At 39.5% G+C, this 18,599-nt stretch overlaps 1 protein-coding gene across 4 annotated transcripts in view; it reads left to right on the forward strand.

Moving 5' to 3' along the window:
* Positions 1–18,599, forward strand: part of LOC121891211 (voltage-dependent calcium channel subunit alpha-2/delta-1-like) — a 104,561-nt gene that overhangs the window by 50,599 nt on the left and 35,363 nt on the right. For all 4 annotated transcript variants that reach the window (XM_042404016.1, XM_042404017.1, XM_042404018.1 and 1 more), the window contains exons 7-13: positions 8,348–8,479; positions 9,343–9,412; positions 10,155–10,205; positions 11,661–11,760; positions 16,808–16,966; positions 17,497–17,601; positions 17,684–17,762. In XM_042404016.1, the coding sequence (XP_042259950.1) occupies positions 8,348–8,479; positions 9,343–9,412; positions 10,155–10,205; positions 11,661–11,760; positions 16,808–16,966; positions 17,497–17,601; positions 17,684–17,762 (696 nt within the window). The remainder of the gene's footprint in view (positions 1–8,347; positions 8,480–9,342; positions 9,413–10,154; positions 10,206–11,660; positions 11,761–16,807; positions 16,967–17,496; positions 17,602–17,683; positions 17,763–18,599) is intronic.

Below are 18,599 nucleotides of genomic sequence, written 5' to 3' on the forward strand. Positions count from 1 at the left end.
CGCACACACTGTGACGTGCTGCGATACTGTGACACTGTGTGTGTGTGTGTGTGTGAGTGTGTTGGTGTTGAAGTCATGGTCCCTGTGGCAAAGCTCACAGCATATAAATTGATTTTTTTTTTTCTATTTGCACTCTTATGCCACTTGATACACGTCCTTTTTTATTTGCAGTGCTCAGTGCCAAACTCTGAGATATCTTAATCTCCATCTCTCGCTCTCTCTCTCCACATCCTTCTTTACGCTTTCCTTCCTCCTCCCTCCCTCACTGTCTTTATGTCTGCGACCTCTGTCCTTGCAACAAGTTGGATGCCTTCCCAGGATGTTCTAATCAGCTTATTGGGATTCGCGTTTGGATTCCCCTCCAACTCTCCCTTACAATCTCCAACAAAGTGCACTTTCTTTGCTGTAATCTTATTTTAACCATCCATAAAACTTGACATCTAAAGAAATCTAAAGGAGATTTCAATGATGTCACATACTGACAGTAATTGTTTAAAGTCTTTCCTGATTATCCCATACCAACAGGTGGAAATTTTGCCACTTCATGATCCAAGCAAGGGTTAAAAAAGGGTCGACTGTCAATCAATAAGACAGCCGTCTGGATGTGTGTTGTGTGAGTAATTGCTCCTGCTGTGCAACAAGACAGTGCACAAGTCCTTTTTATAGTCTCAAGGCAGTAAAGATTACCAAAAAGGCTTTTCTTACCTTCATGACCTCAACTCTTTCTCATGCTACAGCAGTAAAAATGGCAGTCGAGCGTGTGTGTGTGTGTGTAAGTTGAGTCTACATGGTGTGTGTGTGCGTGCTGATGTCCATATCTCTTTATCCCTTGCCTCTGGCTATAACTGCTAAGAGTGTGTTGCATGTCTTTACGTAGTACATCTTTGTATAACCCCTTGGGTAGGTTTTACACATACTCATAACAACTATACACTTCTGTGGCATCACCAATTGCTCACCTATTTGTCAGATGGTCACCACACAAAACCCCCTGGCATACATAATTATATCTATATCCACTGCTCCACTCCGTCATTTCTTTTCCTGTTTCCTTCCATCTTTCCCTTCTTTCCGTCCTCTTTTATTCATCAGCCCCATCGCGTGTCTGTAAAGGCAAGGACAACATCATGAATTTTTGGCCGATTATCATTAATTATTCCTTCTGGTCAAGTCACTGCCTGTCGTTTACGACTGAAAACCGTTAACGGAGGTAGAGGGAGAAATCTAACTTGAAAAAGACTGTCCTGATAGCAATAAACTAATGTAGAGTGCTGTGAGTGAGAATTATTTTAGAATCTCTGCAGAGTCACAGCTAAGCTTAGGTTCACCTTCACTCTTCAGTCTTCACACCTCAGTTTACTGTTGTTGCTGTTTTCCACATTTCTCCATCCAACATAAGAGTTTTTCCGCATCAACTCTTTCCCACAGTTTCTTTTTCTTTTCAATGCATATTTCAGGATTAATTGGGGAAGCAAATTAATTTGATGGATGTCTGTTTTTGTTTTGTTTTGGTGAAAATCTGTGGTCTTGTTGAGTAATTAGGATACAGTAACTGGAATGTGTCAATGTGGTGTGTAAATGATATTAAATTGGTGTTTATCTGAAGAGTTGACGTGTGTCGACAGGAAAGTGGCATGTATTGGTGGGCTTTCAGAGAAAACAATGAGCGGGGATGTTTTGATGCTCATCATACTTTGTCAATCCAGTGTCTTGTCCTTTGTTATTATGTATTCAGTAAATATGCTCCTTTCTCACAGTCTGTGTATATTGGTTGAAATGGTCATTATGCGCCGGTGTTTAAGGACCCAATAACATGAAAGTCAGCGGACTGTCAAAACATGTAAAGGGATGTGTTCACGTCACAATCAGTAGTGAGTGGCAGTAGTATCGTCAAGTAGAGGGCCCCTTCTGATACGATGATTGCTGGTTCTCACCACTTCAGTCTCCACCATGTAATTACTTTCAAATACACAGGCGGTTCCAGCCACCAGCCAGCTGATGACAGGGAACACCACAGGGCATCGCTTGGCATGGCAGAGAGCAGTTTTCTCTCCTCTCCTTCACCTCCTCCCACCACCCTCTTCCTCATTACTCACTGCCAGAATCCTGTTTAATTTGTTTTTGAAAGCTACATGCCTCACAGGGAATATTTTTTTATCTTCTTTTTCATATTCAGTTGCCATGTCTTCTTGCCCCGTGAATCATTCTTTTTTTTTTAACTCACGTCTTCTCTCGTTAACCATGTGATGTTTGTGTGATTTATAAGGCTGCCATAGTTATTGTTAGGGCATCTTTTCTGAATTCATTATCATGTGAAACTGTGCTATTTAACTCCTCACTATCGATTGGTTAATTGTTAACCAATCAGAGCAAGGACACAATAACTCAGGTGGTGGTATGCAAATACAGGTTCATTCAGACCTCAAATGGGAAAGTCCTGTAGTCGAGCATGCATGCAGGATAGATAAAGGGACTGGAAAAGTGCAACACCACAAACAACTTGGTTACTGACATGGACTTCACCCATACTGTTAATAAAAGACTCACAACACCACCTATACCTGTATTTAAATAAATAGGCTGAACTTACTCACACATTCAGTTTAACATGTTTTGTATTTGATCTCGCCCAACAGCCAAAATAGCCATAGTCACACAGTTAATTTGTTTGTTGTTTATTTCTGGACTCACCAGTTTTTAAAACAGTGTAATTCAGTGGATTCTCTCACGGGTAAAAGTTAATCTGGCTTAAATTTTCATATCATCCCAATAGCCTACTGGTTAAGACACATACCATGTAACTGCAATGCCCATGGTTTGATTCCGCTGACATTTGTTGCATTTCATACCCCCATCTTTTCCCTTGTTTCTTTCTGTACTGTCAACTGTTGAATAAAGGCAAAAATCCCTGCAACAGAACTAACAAGTTTGCTAGCTGACAGCAAGCTCAACTGATGGTTTGCAAGTTTGGTAGCTCTGAGACCTTTTTTTCTTGCCAGCTACAGCAATTCACAACTAGCCCTGCCAGTATCTTACATCACCAATCCTGTAGCACCATCTACCAACAGATGAGTTTCGCCATGCCACTTTTTAGCGTGACTGGAAATTAACTGTTAAATTCGTAAAGCAAAGTAAAGATGAACATAAAAACACTGCAACATTGGATTTTTTCTGTTTTTCCCCCTTTTACCTGTCATTTGTCAGGCCCACATCTAATTGATTTTTACACGTTTTTACGTTTGCCCCCACTACATGGGGGTTGCACATTACATAAGTGGTGTCCTTCCTTCTTTTCTTCATTTCATCTTCTTTTTTTTTTCCCTCTGTTCACTCATTTTGTTGTCATTTCTGTAATCTCACTAGACTGAAAGGATATACCAGAGCAGAAAACATTCAAGAACTCCTGGAAATTTCTCTATTATTTTCAATTTCTTTTCATCAACCCCTAAAGAAAAAAAAAATGTTACTGAGATCTAGATTCTCTTTGAGACAGTGGTATTATCCAGACTTCTTGCTCTAAGTGTACAGATAAACAAGCACAGACGCCCCACCCTCCAAGTCCCTCAGGCCATGACACTGCACTTGACAAATAGAGCTGACCAAAGCTCACGTTGCTGCTGTGTTACTTCTCATTTCTCCCTCTCATCATGGTGACCTCGAGCCAGCAACAAACACATTGCCACAGAGATGGATCTGTTTACAATGAAACTGTGATTTTTTTTTTCCAGTATTTGGCTGAGATTAGAGGACACTGCCTTGCCACGCCTTTGATATTGTTGCTAAGGGCTCATCAGTGTTCATGTGTGTGATGTGTGTCTACATCCACATTCCTCTGGGAGACTATAATGGATTTGTCAATTTTACACAGAGGAAATGCATAAAAGCACACACAGTGAGTAAGGACACGCACTCATTTTTTTTGTCTGCCATGTGTCTATACACACACACACACACACATATCAACTAATGGGTTGGTCAATATATTGACTTCCTGCGGTGGCAGCTGGTGGGCAAATTAAATACTGAGGGGCGAATTCACAAAGAATGGATCGTGGCAGCTGATAGCACCATGAATTGCGCATCACTTGCAACCCCTATCTGCCCCGTCTCAACGTCCGATTCACAAAAGATATTGTGCTAATGATACAACATCGTAAACACGCTCATAAAATTTTGCAGCTGAGTGCAATTTGCCCTTGTTTTGCATCTGATTGCAATTATCCATGAGGCAAAGTATAAATGTTGCCTTTGCACCAAGAACACAGTAGACAGGACAATAGCAGAGAGACAGAAAAAAATTAAATTTTCAGACCACAAGCTACAAGTCCTGACCAACAAGGTGCAGAGGCATCCCTCAAAACTTCAGGCAAGGAATTTAAACGTGACAGAAAAAAAACGTATTTGAGATTTAATAACCCAGTCTGTCAGTGCTGTTGGTTTTGCCAAACGCACACCTTCAGACTGCAAAAGAAGATTGCATGATTTGAAGAGGACGAAAGAAAAAATATCATTTAACGCCTCACAAGCTTCTCAAACTGGCGGAGGTCCACCTCAAGAACAGCCTTTAAATAGCATTGAGGAACATGTGCAGCTCTAGACTGAACAAGTTTTTGGCCTGGAGGGAATTGACATAGGCAAGTGTCCTTTACAGGACTTTGAAGGTATGATTAGCCCACCCCCCACCTCCCCACCCCCCATGAGAGCCATGTGTCGAGAACTTAGGCCAATAATCAGTAGCTCACGTCAGCTCGTCAGTGCTCTGGCAGTCTCGAACAGGAACATCTCAGGCTTGAGATCCCAAATGCAGGCCAGCCACAGCAAAATGATGGGGGTTGTGGGTCGAATCGCTGTTGGGCTTGAGGCCAGTGCATCAGTTGTGAAAGGTGAGAGTCAGCCTGAGCCAGAGGTCTCGTCAGGAGGAGCTTGCCAGAGTGCCAATTCCATCCAAACCTCCCGAAGGCAATTAAGAGAGAGGAAAAGGAAAAATGTAAGCCCAGGATTTTGGAAAGGAGGGAGAGGGAAGAAATTGTGTATTTGTTTATATAATAACCTAATTTTTCATCCATTTCTTTCTTGATTTTTTTTTTCTCATGTATTTTCAAAAAATAGCAATGTAGGGGAGCTTTATCCATTTATTTTTCATGACACAACTCATTTGTGATGATGTTGGCATTGCAAACTACCTGGACGTTGATTGAATACATGTGCTTCCTATTTCTAAAAACATTTTCATTGTCCCGTGGTGGTACTAGAGAGATGTGTGTAGAGTCAATTGTGCCCACAACATTGGGGAAGCTGGCAACATTAAAGAATTCTTGCTTCGTCTCCGCAATTTCCTGTCTGGGAAATCTGATGTATCTCACCACTCTACAAGCAATGGCTGGTACAACATCCCACATGGCCCTGCTGATGGATGGTTGTGATAGCCCAGAGGCACTTGCGATAGGTGTCTGGAAGGAGCCAGACGCAAGACGCTGGAGTGTTGAAAGCAGTTTGACAATGCCAGGTATCGCATGGCGTCATTAGGTGGCAGGCTCAATGTCATCCTTGATGTCATCAAGTATAACAAGAATTGTTTGACATGGCAACCTGTATCTGTGAATAATTTCGGTCTCAGTTAAATGGAAAAGTGATATTCTCCTTCGAAATATCTGCTCTCAAGCACACCTGGGATGACGATGCCTTTGCCTGGCTACAATCACTGCTGCCATGATCACTGGAAAGTCTGGGCGTGACACCCCTTATAAGTGCATTTCAGTTTGCACCAACTGTCTGAAGTGGCAAATAATTTCACCCTGTGTGTGGCTTTTAGCACTGGTCTTGGTGAATTGGACTGTTTTTGCAATGAGGCTAATTTGCACAGAAAGGGGCCAATTTAGTGCCAAATGCATGCATATTGCCTAATTTAAATATGTGCTAATAGCAAAGGAGCACCAAGGCGCTATTGGCTTGGCAGGACGTTTAGGGTTGCAATTCACCCCTTGTGGGTGCTTTGTGAATTACACAGTTTCTTTTTGTCTTATTTGTGCAGGTTTAGTGGCCGCAAAAGCCGCACAATCCTTTTGTGAATTCGCCCTTGAATGTGCTCCTTCCTTGTTAGCTTACTGTTCAGTATGAGCAGTCCAATGGAAAAAATACCAACGGTTTCTGTATAAGGTCTTGTTACCCCGAGACTTCTTGTTACTGATGTCATGGAAACCAGCAGGACTAATCCATTAACGGCCATCCTCAGGGAGCAGAGAGATCAGGCCTGAACAAATTGTCACCACTTATCATTGAGACACGCTTTGCTCTACAATGCCACAGGGAGCCATTTAAGGATCGGCCTAAACTCTCTCTTTATCCTACAAAGCATGGAAATGGAGCCTTGGTAAAGGTAGTGGTTGTGAGGAGGAGAGGGAGAGAGGAGCCGGAGGGAGCTTGAGGACCACGGGATAGTGAGCAGAGAAATCGAAGGGAGAAGTGGGAGGGTTGGACAGAAAAAGCAATATTTTTCTAGACTTTATGGTGGGGTATTGTTTATTTACTTTGGTAAACGAGTACACAGTGTTTTTCTTGGTGGTCCTTTTATCAAAACAGACCAGTACTCACAGTGCAAAAGCAAAGTAATGTTTTCAAACCTTTGAATTTGGGCTGCAAATATTTATGTTCAATACTGACTAATATGAGGATTATTTTTCTTGATTAACGATTTAGCCTGTAAAGTGCCTGAAATAGTGAAAATGCCTATCATAAGTTTCCAAGCAAAAAGTTAACATTCTAATATTGTTTGTTTGGTTCAACTAACCCAAACATGTCAATATATGTCCAAGTAAGGCGTTGCTTATTTCTAAGTTGTTTTTAGGATGAGTTGGGTTACAAGGAAATGTCGTCAATCGACAAGTGAGTGGTATTGAAAATGTTTAATGTTTTATTTTTATTTGTTTATGTAATTTTAAATTGTTGGATCTCAACACAGAGAAAATATTGGTTTCTAAATGAATAGGGGAGAGAGTCAGTTTCCCAGGGATAAGATCCAAGCTGACAAGACATTTTATGCATTGTTAATGAGTATCCCAAAATGATTTGATGGTATAATATAAAGATAAATAATAATCATTTTCATGTTTTGTCCCTCTTGTTGTTACAGTCCTGTTGAATAAACAGGAAGTTTGTATAGTTTTTTTTTTTTTTACATTTTTTTAAAAATTTCTTTACACTTTTCATTATCATGTGTTCAGCTAATTCCAACAATATGTACATTATATGATGCCTTCCGATTTGACTGAGTTATGGCTTAAAGCTAATCAGGTTTCTAATTTTTTTTTTTTTTCAGGGTAAATGTTTCAGTTTGGTGCAAAGGGTTAAACTGAATTTCTCTCTCGCTCACTCTGCCATGGTTTCTCTGTCTGGCGCCTTCTCCTGCTGAGTTGTCCATATAATTCTCTAACTGAATTACTGGTACAGGTGCATCACAATAACTCGCTCACTTTTCACCACACAGCTTCTTGTTATCTGTTACGTATGCCTCAGCAAGTCTCGGATCTCCTGTCTGTCTCTCATCTTGCCCTGATGTTTCATCTTGTTCTTTGTTGTTTCTTTAATCCAGTTGCTCCCACAAAAGCACACACACACACACACACATACAGTAGATGGGGGCATCTAAACACGCACACACATGCGCGTGAGTATGAGTCATGCACAGCATCAGTTTGACATGCAGCCCAGTCTCCCAGGCAGAGTGCTGCCTTTTTGGATCAAACTAGATTGTTGGAGCATTAAGCCAGTAAGAGCTCCTGCAGACAAACAGGTAAACAAAATGTTTACTGTATGTCTCTCCCCTGAGTACACAGGAGATGATTTTGTCTTATTCCAGAAATATCAAATTGAATCATTCTGTTTTTACCTCTCTCTCTCTCTCTCTCTCTCTCTCTCTCTCCTCTCTCCCCTTTCTCCTCTCTTTTGCTCACTTTCCACTGCTGTAGATTTGGTGAGTGTTTTGAGAGCAAAAAAAAAGAAATGGAAATATCTCATCATAGCAGATTGATGTCAGTTTCAATATCTGTGAGGAGGCTTCCTCTCAGCCATCAATGTCAGTTGCCTAATACTGGTAAATCTGTATGTGTGTGTATGTGTGTGTTGGACTTTCAAGCACCATCTAGCCTTCTTCAAAATTGCTTTTTCAGAGCAAATGGTTTTTGAAAAGCCTTGCCATTTTGTGCTCGTGTGATTTTTATTATTTTGTACTTCTGTACAAATATCACTCATTTAATCCTGTGTTTTCTGTGTGTGTGTGTGTGTGTGTGTGTGTGTGTGTGTGTGTGTGTGTGTGTGTGTGTGTGTGTGTGTGTCTGTTTGTGTGTTCCAGCTACCATCATTTTGAATGAGCTAAATTGGACAGAGGCCTTGGAGGATGTTTTTCGGAAAAACAAAGAGGAAGATCCCTCAATCCTCTGGCAGGTGTTTGGCTCTGCTACAGGATTGGCTCGATACTACCCAGGTGAGCAGCACGTTAGTCAATGAGGTTCCTCCAACAGCCTGCTGACCTTCCAGTGGTCAGTGTTGGGGACAAAGAATTGCCACCAAAAGGCTATTTCATTATGTTGCAGACAGATACATGCAAACACAACCTTTCTAAAAACTGGGTTGCTGCTGGCTGACTTTGTCACAACTCTTTCTTGTAACTTTGGGCTTGTGGACACACTGAGAAAGAGGCACAGCAGTCATGTATCACTTTGTGAAAAACAGGACCGTTTTAAAGAATTAACTGTCAAGTTGCTCACGTTACACTGTCTTCATCACAAAAGTTACAAGTCATGAGTATACTTTTGAATTGTCCCCGTGCAAAGATTTCCTTAAAGGAATAGTTTGGATATTTATATTTTTAGACTGGAAGCAGGGGGAAACCGCTAGCCTGGCTTTGTCCAAAGTTTAAAGTCTTTGCTGGTTGCCCTGCAGCCTCACAGTGACGCAAGACCATAGGAATTAACTGTGCCCAGCAGCTGGCCGTCAAGAAATAGTTAAAGTACCTAACTTCCTCAGTTTGTGAAAAGAACAAACCAGATACATGTTGATTAGTGAGCTCAAGTGCACTGCTATGCATATTTTTGACCTTTGGAGAGAGCAAGGCTAGCTGTTTCCCCCTGCTCCCAGTCTTTATGCTAAGCTAAGCTAATCGCCCCCTGGCTCTAGTTGCATACTTAGCATACAGCCAAGAACGGTATCAATCTTCTCATCTGACTTCTTATCTAGCTAAGCAAAGAAGTTTCCCAAGAAGTTAAACTATTCCCATTAGACGTAAGATAAGCTTAAAAACAACAACATAGTTTTCTCGCCTCATTGTTTCCTTCTGCTCAATCCCAGCATCACCTTGGATGGACTTGAGCAACTCAGCCAGTAAGATCGACCTCTACGATGTGCGCAGACGACCGTGGTGAGTGCAGCCGCTCATTATGGGAAACGCAGTTTTGTTTCTGTGCCTCTAATCATCTCATTGTCATTCATTTCTCTAGTGTTTGTCAAGGACACACACGTGGTTCATTCAGTCTACCTGTGTAATTGTCATACTCGCATTGATTTGCAAAAATTTGATTTGCATGTCGGATAAACTGATAACACATAAGATCATCTGCACATGGTGTAAAACCATTAAATCCAGGTCTCTGACCGAAGCCAAACCCACTGAAACAAACACATCAGAGCCACTGCAGATCAAAGGGTACCAGTACAAAAGCTTCATTAGTCTCCCAAAAATGATTAAAATCTGCCTGGAAGCCACCAATACTCTTTTAACCATGTTATTAAATTTCATTAGCCTCAAAAACCCTGTCGGCAACCGAGCACTCTGAACAAAGACACGCAAGTGTTTGTTTATTAAAGAAATGGGTGAAGAGTGGTAATTAAAAAACACAAAGACCTGATTGATTTCAAATGCAAATGATAGAAAGTGATATTTGTTTACTAGCTTGCGTGCTGTCGTCTCAGTACTGTATAGATTTCTTAGAAATTAGTTTTAAAACTAATGTTTTTAAAAAGCATCTCATTATTGCATTATAATACCTGCCTGTGTGTCTCTGTATGTGTGTGTGTTTTCCATTTCTGTGCACATGTACATCTCTTTCTTTATATGCTCAATATCTACGACCTGTGTGTGTGTTTCTGTTATTACTCACCAGGTACATTCAGGGGGCGGCGTCACCCAAGGACATGCTGATCCTGGTGGATGCGTGAGTGACGACCTTATGATTCATCCATTACAGTCAGATTTCATTTTCTTTTGCGTGCCAGACGGCCCCGATGCTAACTTTGACTGGCCTCACCCCGCTGGGTGCTGCTGCGCTGTGCTCTCGACTGCCTCGGCGCTCATGTGACACTGACAAACAAAAAAGGAGTCAGTGAATTTGGCAACTTCATCATTTACAGTCCAGTCATTTCGTCCTGTTATTTCTTCCCAAAAAAATGTGGTTTAGAGGTGCTAACACTGTACGTTCAGAGAGGATTCTACAGTAGACACATGATTTCATAGTATCTATTTCAAAACTGAGAAAAAAGACAGTTTATTCTCTATATTTACCAATGCCAAACAGTTGAAGCCCCTGTCAAATTTAGGATACACTGTACATAACTGGGATCCTACCAACAATTCACACAAATATGTATCCATAAATGCATTGTTTACATCTTAGTAAGTAGCATCAAATTGATTTTTTTTATGGGAAACCTGAAATTACATATTACTTACATAACTTATATTTTTTTGTTAAACTATGACAAAGATACAGAAAATTTCCAGCCTCATCCTTTTAATACATTACTAATAGCATTTTTATTATTGGTCTTTTTATGATTGGCAATGATTCACAAAGTCAAGGTTTTTTTTTTTTTTTACCTTCTTATTTAGTTACCACAAATGCATATCTGTGAAAGTGCAGTACAACAAATGCTGCTTGCAAGAACACGTGATCATGTGTGTGGAGTATATTTGACAGCGTGAGTGATTTGTCTGAATTTCTGTACTCGAGCAAGTCTGACCATCATTTTTCTGCATTTTATTTTTAGCATCAGGACTAAATGATAATGCAGTACTGTATGATACATAAAAAAAATACATTTGTCTACTTGCAGCTCTTAACACAGCATTGGTAATCAGCACACTGATGACTGATGAGGCTTTTTTAGACATTAAAAGCTGCCACCGTCATACTCTGGTGAACAGAGCGTTTAAGGAGCTAATTTTCCCAGTTTCTGTCTTTTTCTCTACTTTTACTTGTAGGAGCCAATTAAATTGTATATTTATAGAGCCATCTGCGCAGGGGCCCCATCTCATTTTAGCTTTAAAAGTGTAATATAAAATACCATTAAATGAGTCGAGCCTCGCTAAGAACACTGAGATTTTATTAATTTAATGCTAACATCCATTGTTTGTGTGTGAGTCATTAGCTGGGACTTGGTGATGGCACTCAGCTTATGTCATTAACGGAGATTACTAATGATTGCCTTTTTATCATGTGATGGATACTATATCCAGCCTGCAAGAAACTTAAGTTCAATTTCAATGAGACACATTATTAAGTGTTAATGTCCACCTCACAAACTTGAGGGTTTTTTTTCCTATTGACACACTTTTATATTATATTGATTTATGTTGTAACACACAAACCATCTTTATCTCCAAACTGCAGGAGTGGCAGCGTATCGGGTCTCACCCTCAAACTCATCCGAACGTCCGTCAGCAAGATGCTGGAGACCCTCTCTGACGATGACTACGTGAACGTGGTCTATGTGAGTGTTCACACAGCTACTGATGAAGGAATAATTTAGCTTGCATTAATATTAATTTGAGAAATACTTTTTGTCACTTCAAATTACAAAGTGTGTATTTTTTGGGCAAAACCCTGCCAAGTAAGCTTTTATGATTGTGCTTGTAAGAAATTTCCAGGTGCCTGTACACATTGCTGAATGTTGATGTGGATAGATTTGTGGCTTGGCTGTTTGAGTAGCTTTCCCCCTGTGGTTTGAGTCATTGGTTGAAACATGGCAGTGACCTTTTGAGTGACTTAATGTACCGCACATGGATGGATCTTTATTGTGGTTGCAAATATACATGGATACATGGATACATGCATGCTTGTGTGCTCATTTATCTGACTCAAAATTATCTGTGTGTGTGTGTGTGTCTATGTAGGGGTATGTATGGGAGAAGTGTCTCCAGTGCATCATAGCTGAATCTAAGTATGTGTGCCTAATAGACCTAACACATGTCACAGCTTGAGCAAACCCTGAAATGACACAAGATAAGTTTGACAAATGAATGTGTGCTGTATTTATGACCCACACTTAGAATCAGTGGCATGTAATGGAAAACTCTCTGCTTGTTCAATTGAGATTCAATCTCAGACATCAAAGGATTTACTGACATGGGGATTGAGGAAATATTCATCCATCATCATTTAAAGCTCCATAGCTTCGTCAGTTGAGGCAGACCCGTGCTTCCTAGCGATATCAGCTGTGGAAAAGAAAAATAATGCAATTTAAAATGCTTACAGTGGTTATTTCCCTGCATTGGAAGCATTTTTGAGTACTCTTGAAGATGTTTGTTTCCGAGGCAATCACACTGGATGCGATTTGTAGGCCTGTATGAAAAGCATACTACACTAACTTGATTTTGAGCTTGCAGTGTCGGTGCTGGAATCTGCCTCGTTATACTGTTGTCAGGCGACCGTGAAATTCCACCGCTGTCCATCACTTAAGCATAGGTTATGTAATTTAGCTAATGTTGTTAGCAGATGAAGGAATTTTTAAAAAAAAAAAATGTAGCACTGATTTCTGTCGAAATAATAGAAACAAGGTGAGGTGAATTGTTCCTTGAATTGAAGGCTCCCTTGAGAAAATGTTTCAAAGCAATGAAAAAAAGATGACTCTTGCTGCCAAAATGTCATTGAGTGTTTCAACCTCTTCATCAGTCACATTTGGCCTTTTCTCTGGGAAATTAAATTATATAAAAACACATTAACACAGCCTTTACATAACTGAATTAAAGGGACCCCATAGTTGTTCAAAGGACGCGTCAACTCACCGATCACTGAAGGCAAAGCACAACTGAACAAGACATGTCTAACTTTCCAAGAGTGGTAGCACAGTAGACATTTGCTGCTCTTAAATGAAGGACTTTCGAAGGACAAAATAATGATTTGACTGAAGAATGGCAGTTTCCCTGATAGCTAATATATGAATTTTTTATGTTTCACCTTGTCCACTCAACACAGAAGTCTACCAGATGCAGGAGAATAGAAGATTATTTGCTTTCTTAAGAGTTAGATGCGAAGATTCACACTACTCTGATATCTGTCTATTAAATGTAAGGCTACAGCTAGCAGCCGGTTAGCTTAGCTTAGCTTTGGCATATACATATATTTTTCACTGTAGTTCTTTGTGTATCTCATCATGAGTCCTTCAATACACATAAAATCCCCCTTTTTACCCAGTGTCATCACAAACTGACATTTACATGTGTTTTATGTGCAAAGTTGGCATGAATCATCATTGTTTATTTTCTAATCAGAAAGTATTTGTCAGCATACAGGTGATGTGTCTGAGTTTTAAAATGCTTCTGTTAGCTGCATCTTTGGCACAGAATAGTGTATTTGGACGTGCCTGCAGTCTGGCTAAAGTCTCCTCCTTTATCCCATTTTTTTTGCCTTCTGTTTTTCCTTTGACCCTCTCTTCATCTCTTCTAATGGGAGTGAACATAAATAACGTCAGTTTGCTTTCCAAATCAACCATTAATTACATTTTCTCTCACTTTCCCTTTTAATAAAGCAGTGGTTTATGTTTTTGTTTGGAGCTTTCAAATCAGCTAAGTGGAAGGGCTTTTGAAGTTAATGAAATCAGTCAGTGGTGTAATAAGAATATTGATGGCATCCAGCTCGGTTTGTAGACTTTCTGGAAGCATTTTGAATCTTTTTGAAGGTACAATCTGTTATAGGCTTTCTTAATAAAATAGTGTAATTAAAGCGCTCTGTTGTTAGTGTGTGTGTGTGTGTGTGTGTGTGTGTGTGTGTGTGTAGCTGGTGTTATGCTAATTCAGCCACTTCGACAACAAGTTTTGTGTGTTTTTAAAGTTTTAAAGTGTTTTGCCCCTGACGTGGATATTAGCAAGTCTGTATATCTAAATTATACTTAAAGTCCTCTTAATACCAGTATGTTGCTGTGACTACCCTTTAGGTGTGTCTCACACACACACACACACACAAACACACACACCTCATTAAACAGAGACACTGGCTTAAGTTCCCTAGCCAAATACAGTAGTTAATTGCTGTTTAACCCTTTTTTTTTTACCTGAACTGGTGCTATATATAGTATAAAACTTGATTGTTTTGTGTGTAGATTCACGAATAGTTGACTATATGCAGTATAGTATATAGTAACTTTAAGTCTGAATATATATCAAAAAATCAAAAAAAATATTAACAGTATAAGTGAGGTGACAATTAACTATTTGAGGTATTTTTTCAAATACACAAACACAAATCAAGTACATGCCCATATACAGTACGCTGTTATACTGCGCTTTTATTACTATGCCTGAGATTAAAAAGGTGTGTATTGTGAGTTAGACAAAGTTCTAACACACTGTGGTTTATATTAGTGTGTGTAGGTGTGTGTCTGTTTGGAGGATGAACGTCTTGGCAGTATTTGCCCAGAAACTTCGCCAACGTGTTGAATGGTTGGAAACGGACATAACGAGCTGCAGCCATCCTTTGGCATTCTAAATACATAAACCCATATGGATGGAGAGAAAATAGCTTATCAAAAGCAAATTATATCAAAATTTGTCCTTTTTATAACCTATTAATTTTTTTTTTTTTTTTTTGCTTTTTGCTATTCATCAATCTGTTCCGGTCTGGCAGTGTATTGCTGCCACCATGACAATTAAAAAATTTGCCCAGTTTCCTTTTATAAAGAGACCCTTTTCTCATTTTAAAACCATCCATTTCATGTTATTAATAGATCCTTTTCACATTGTAACAAAAAAGATTCATGTTATAATGACATACTTTTTTGTCATTACTAGATTCTAAATTATTCCTATTTTACAAGAAACTTTTCTTGTAATAACAACCTACCGCTTTATCTTGCTATATTGCAAAACTTTCTTGTTATTCCAAAAAGTGAACATAATCTCATTAAAACAAACTTAACTTGGTAAGTTGTTATGACAAGAAACTTCATAATGTTGTTAAAACAAGAATAAGGTCCAGTCAGTGTCTATTGAGACAATAGTGTCGTCTACATCAGCTAGAAAAAGTAAAAATTGATTAATCTAGGATCTAGTAATGAGAAAAGTATGTCATTATAACATGAAGCTATCTTGTTAAAACATGAAAAGGATTATGTTTAAATGAGAAACATTTCTCATTATAACATGAAACTGAGCAAATGTTTTTTGTCATGGTTGAAGCAATATGCTGCCGTATCATGTTGCAATCATCTCTGAAACTTTTCCTCTTGCATTAGTAAGTAATTAACCTGTTATTTTGTAAATGATACACATAGAATTTAGCCTTCATAGCCTCTCTGACACTCACGTTTGCTTTGACAACTCACTGTAAAGTGCTGATTATCTTTTTAAAGCTGGCAATGTTGGCAGTCAGCTGAATATGACATGCCTTTGTAGCTGCCCTTGTCATCGCTATTACAAGACTACAAAGTTTATGTCTGTTTCAAGTGCCATTTCCATTATTTTATTTTATTTGTCACCAGTATTTGACACCTTACTGTATGTGAGCAGAGTTAAGTCTAGTTTTTCAGCTTGAAAATTCCATTTAGTGTTGATAAATAAGGGTCACCCCAAGAAGAAAGTACATGTGTAGTTGGCTCATAAACAGCGACCTCTTGTGAATGTGTGTGTGTGTGTGTGTGTGTGTGTGTGTGTGTGTGTGTGTGTGTGTGTGTGTGTGTGTGTGTATGTGTGTATGTGTGTATGTGTGTATGTGTGTATGTGTGTATGTGTGTGTGTATGTGTGTGTGTGTGTGCATGTTTGAAAGTGTGTGTTTTGAACATGATCATGATTGGAAGGGTGCAGTCAAGGCCAAAACAGATGTTAGGTATTAATGAGCCATGTCCCAGTCCTCTATAGATGGTGTGTGTGTGTGTGTGTGTGTGTGTGTGTGTGTGTGTGTGTGTATGTTTATAAGTGTGTGTGTGTGTGTGTGTGTGTGTGTGTGTGTGTGTGTGCGCATGAATTGATTGGGTTCCATCTGTTCCTCCACATTAACTATTCACTAATATTAATCTGAACATTCTTCACATACAGAGCTGTCTTAATGTAATTTAACCAGTTACAGTAATGTCTGTCTCTACGGCATAATCCCTCCATAATCAAGCTCTTTGTTTTTTTTTTTGTTGTTGTTGTTGTTCGTTTTTTTTTACCTCCTTATGCCACTGTTATCACATCCCTACCTGCTCTCCTGCCAATCCTTCCTTCTGCTCCTATAGCTCCCTTCGGTCTGTGCAGATTTGATTAAGACTGATTTCATTTCACGCATGACAAATTTTTACAACAGCAAGGCCAAGATGTTAATGTGTTATGAAAAGCAGATCTATTTCAGATAACTTTATAGCATTTGTCAATACTTATTTTATTTTAAAATGAAATCAATTTAATCTCTCTCTTAAAATACTTTATTTTAAGTCGTTCCTATATGTTCAAGGGACACTGCATGATACTGCAACGAAGGGAAAACAGGCCACATATTTAAGAGAAAATATGTGCAAGTGCCTTCCCTCCACTTCCCATCATCCCTCCTTCCCTCTTCCCTCCAGTTTAATGAAAAGGCCAACCACGCAGCATGCTTTGAGAACCTGGTGCAGGCCAACGTGAGGAACAAGAGGATTCTGAAAGATGCTGTGCAGAACATCTCCGCTAAGGGCATTACCAACTACAGAGGCGGCTTTGAGCTGGCCTTCATGCAGCTCGCACAGGTAAAGTGTCAGCGCGGGTGTGCATGATGGAATATTTGTGTGGCATCTGTGTTTGCCAAACATAAGGGCGTGGGAGTGTGCGCGTTTGGTGGATGGGGGTAGGAACGACAACGCTGAGGACGCCGCTGTCAGTATGTTGTATTTTAATTATCTCGTCCCACAGTGTCCGTTGAAATATGCAGGCCTACCCAGAGGCTTGATGAAACCCTGTGAAATCTACTTAACAGTTGGATATAATTTATGTTCATTTAATTTATAATTTCCATTCAATCACAAAAATTATGATGGAGCATAGGACACACTGACAACTCAATCTCAGTGGGCTCCAATGAAGCGTGAGTATGTGTCGACCTCTTCTGGTTGCTCTGAAATATTGCAGCACACGTCTCTACTTTTGCTGTGTTTGAGAGGCAACATCAGCTTTAAATTCTTCAGCCTGGTCCCTTTACAACAAGGACATGTTTTTAGTTACTTTTTCTTGGTTAAATTGGGTTACAGTAAAAAAACATATTTGCTTCTGTATTCCCTAGATGAACGTGTCAAGGGCCAACTGTAACAAGATTATCATGCTCTTTACTGATGGAGGAGAGGAGAGGGCAGAGGAGATCTTTAAACAATACAACCCCAAACAAGCGGTAAGCTTGGAGACACATGATGTTTAGAGAGCAGAATACCGTCTCTGTCATATTCAGTTTTACATACTTTTTCTTCTCACAGGTGCGCATCTTTACATTTTCTGTTGGTCAACACAACTATGACAAAGGACCAATACAGTGGATGGCCTGTGCTAATAAAGGTACACGGTTACCCTTGTGACACATTATTCCTCTGTAGGATGTAGAGTGAAGTCGGAAAAAATTTTGAAAGCCCAAGCTGTGATCCAACACCAGATGACAGCTGGATATTAAGTTAATAATATTTGTTAATATAAGTTAATGTAATGTACTGTACAGTACTGTGCAAAGGTTTTAGGCTCTAAAAGTAATGTGAGGATGCTTTTACAAGTAATGCCATGAATAGTCTTTATTTTTCAGTTAACTTCATACAAAGTTGAGCAATTAGAAAAAAAAAAGCTAAATCAAATCAGTATTTGATATGAGCACACTTTGCCTTTAAAACAGCGCCAGTTCTCCTCGGTACACTTTCTCACAGTTTTTCAAGATACTTGGCAGGTTGGTTGTTCCAAAGCATCTTGGAGAAGTTGCTGCAGTCCTTCTGTGGATTTAGGCGTCTCAGTTGCTTCTGTCTTGTCTCTTCATGTAATCCCAGACTGACTCCATGATGTTGAGATCAGGGCTCTGTGGGGGCCGTACCATCTGTTGCAGGACAATTGCAGGATAATTTTTTATGACTCTGGCTTTATGTTTGGGATCACTGTCATGCTGCAGAATGAATTTAGGACCGATCAGATGCCTTTCTGATGCTATTGCATTATGAATAAGAATCTAAACATCTAAAGGGCCTAAAACTCTTGCACAGTACTGTATATAAACTGGCAGTGTTTTGTTAAAAATTCAGGGAAACAGGCTTATCTTTTCAACTGTTGATAGACATTTAAAAAATATGAATACACCTGTATTTTATATGACCAGAAAACAAACCAAAGTTTGTTGTAGTCAGCCTGAAGTAAGAC

The sequence above is a fragment of the Thunnus maccoyii genome, chromosome 23, assembly GCF_910596095.1.
Source record: "Thunnus maccoyii chromosome 23, fThuMac1.1, whole genome shotgun sequence".
Taxonomy (NCBI): Eukaryota; Metazoa; Chordata; class Actinopteri; order Scombriformes; family Scombridae; genus Thunnus; species Thunnus maccoyii.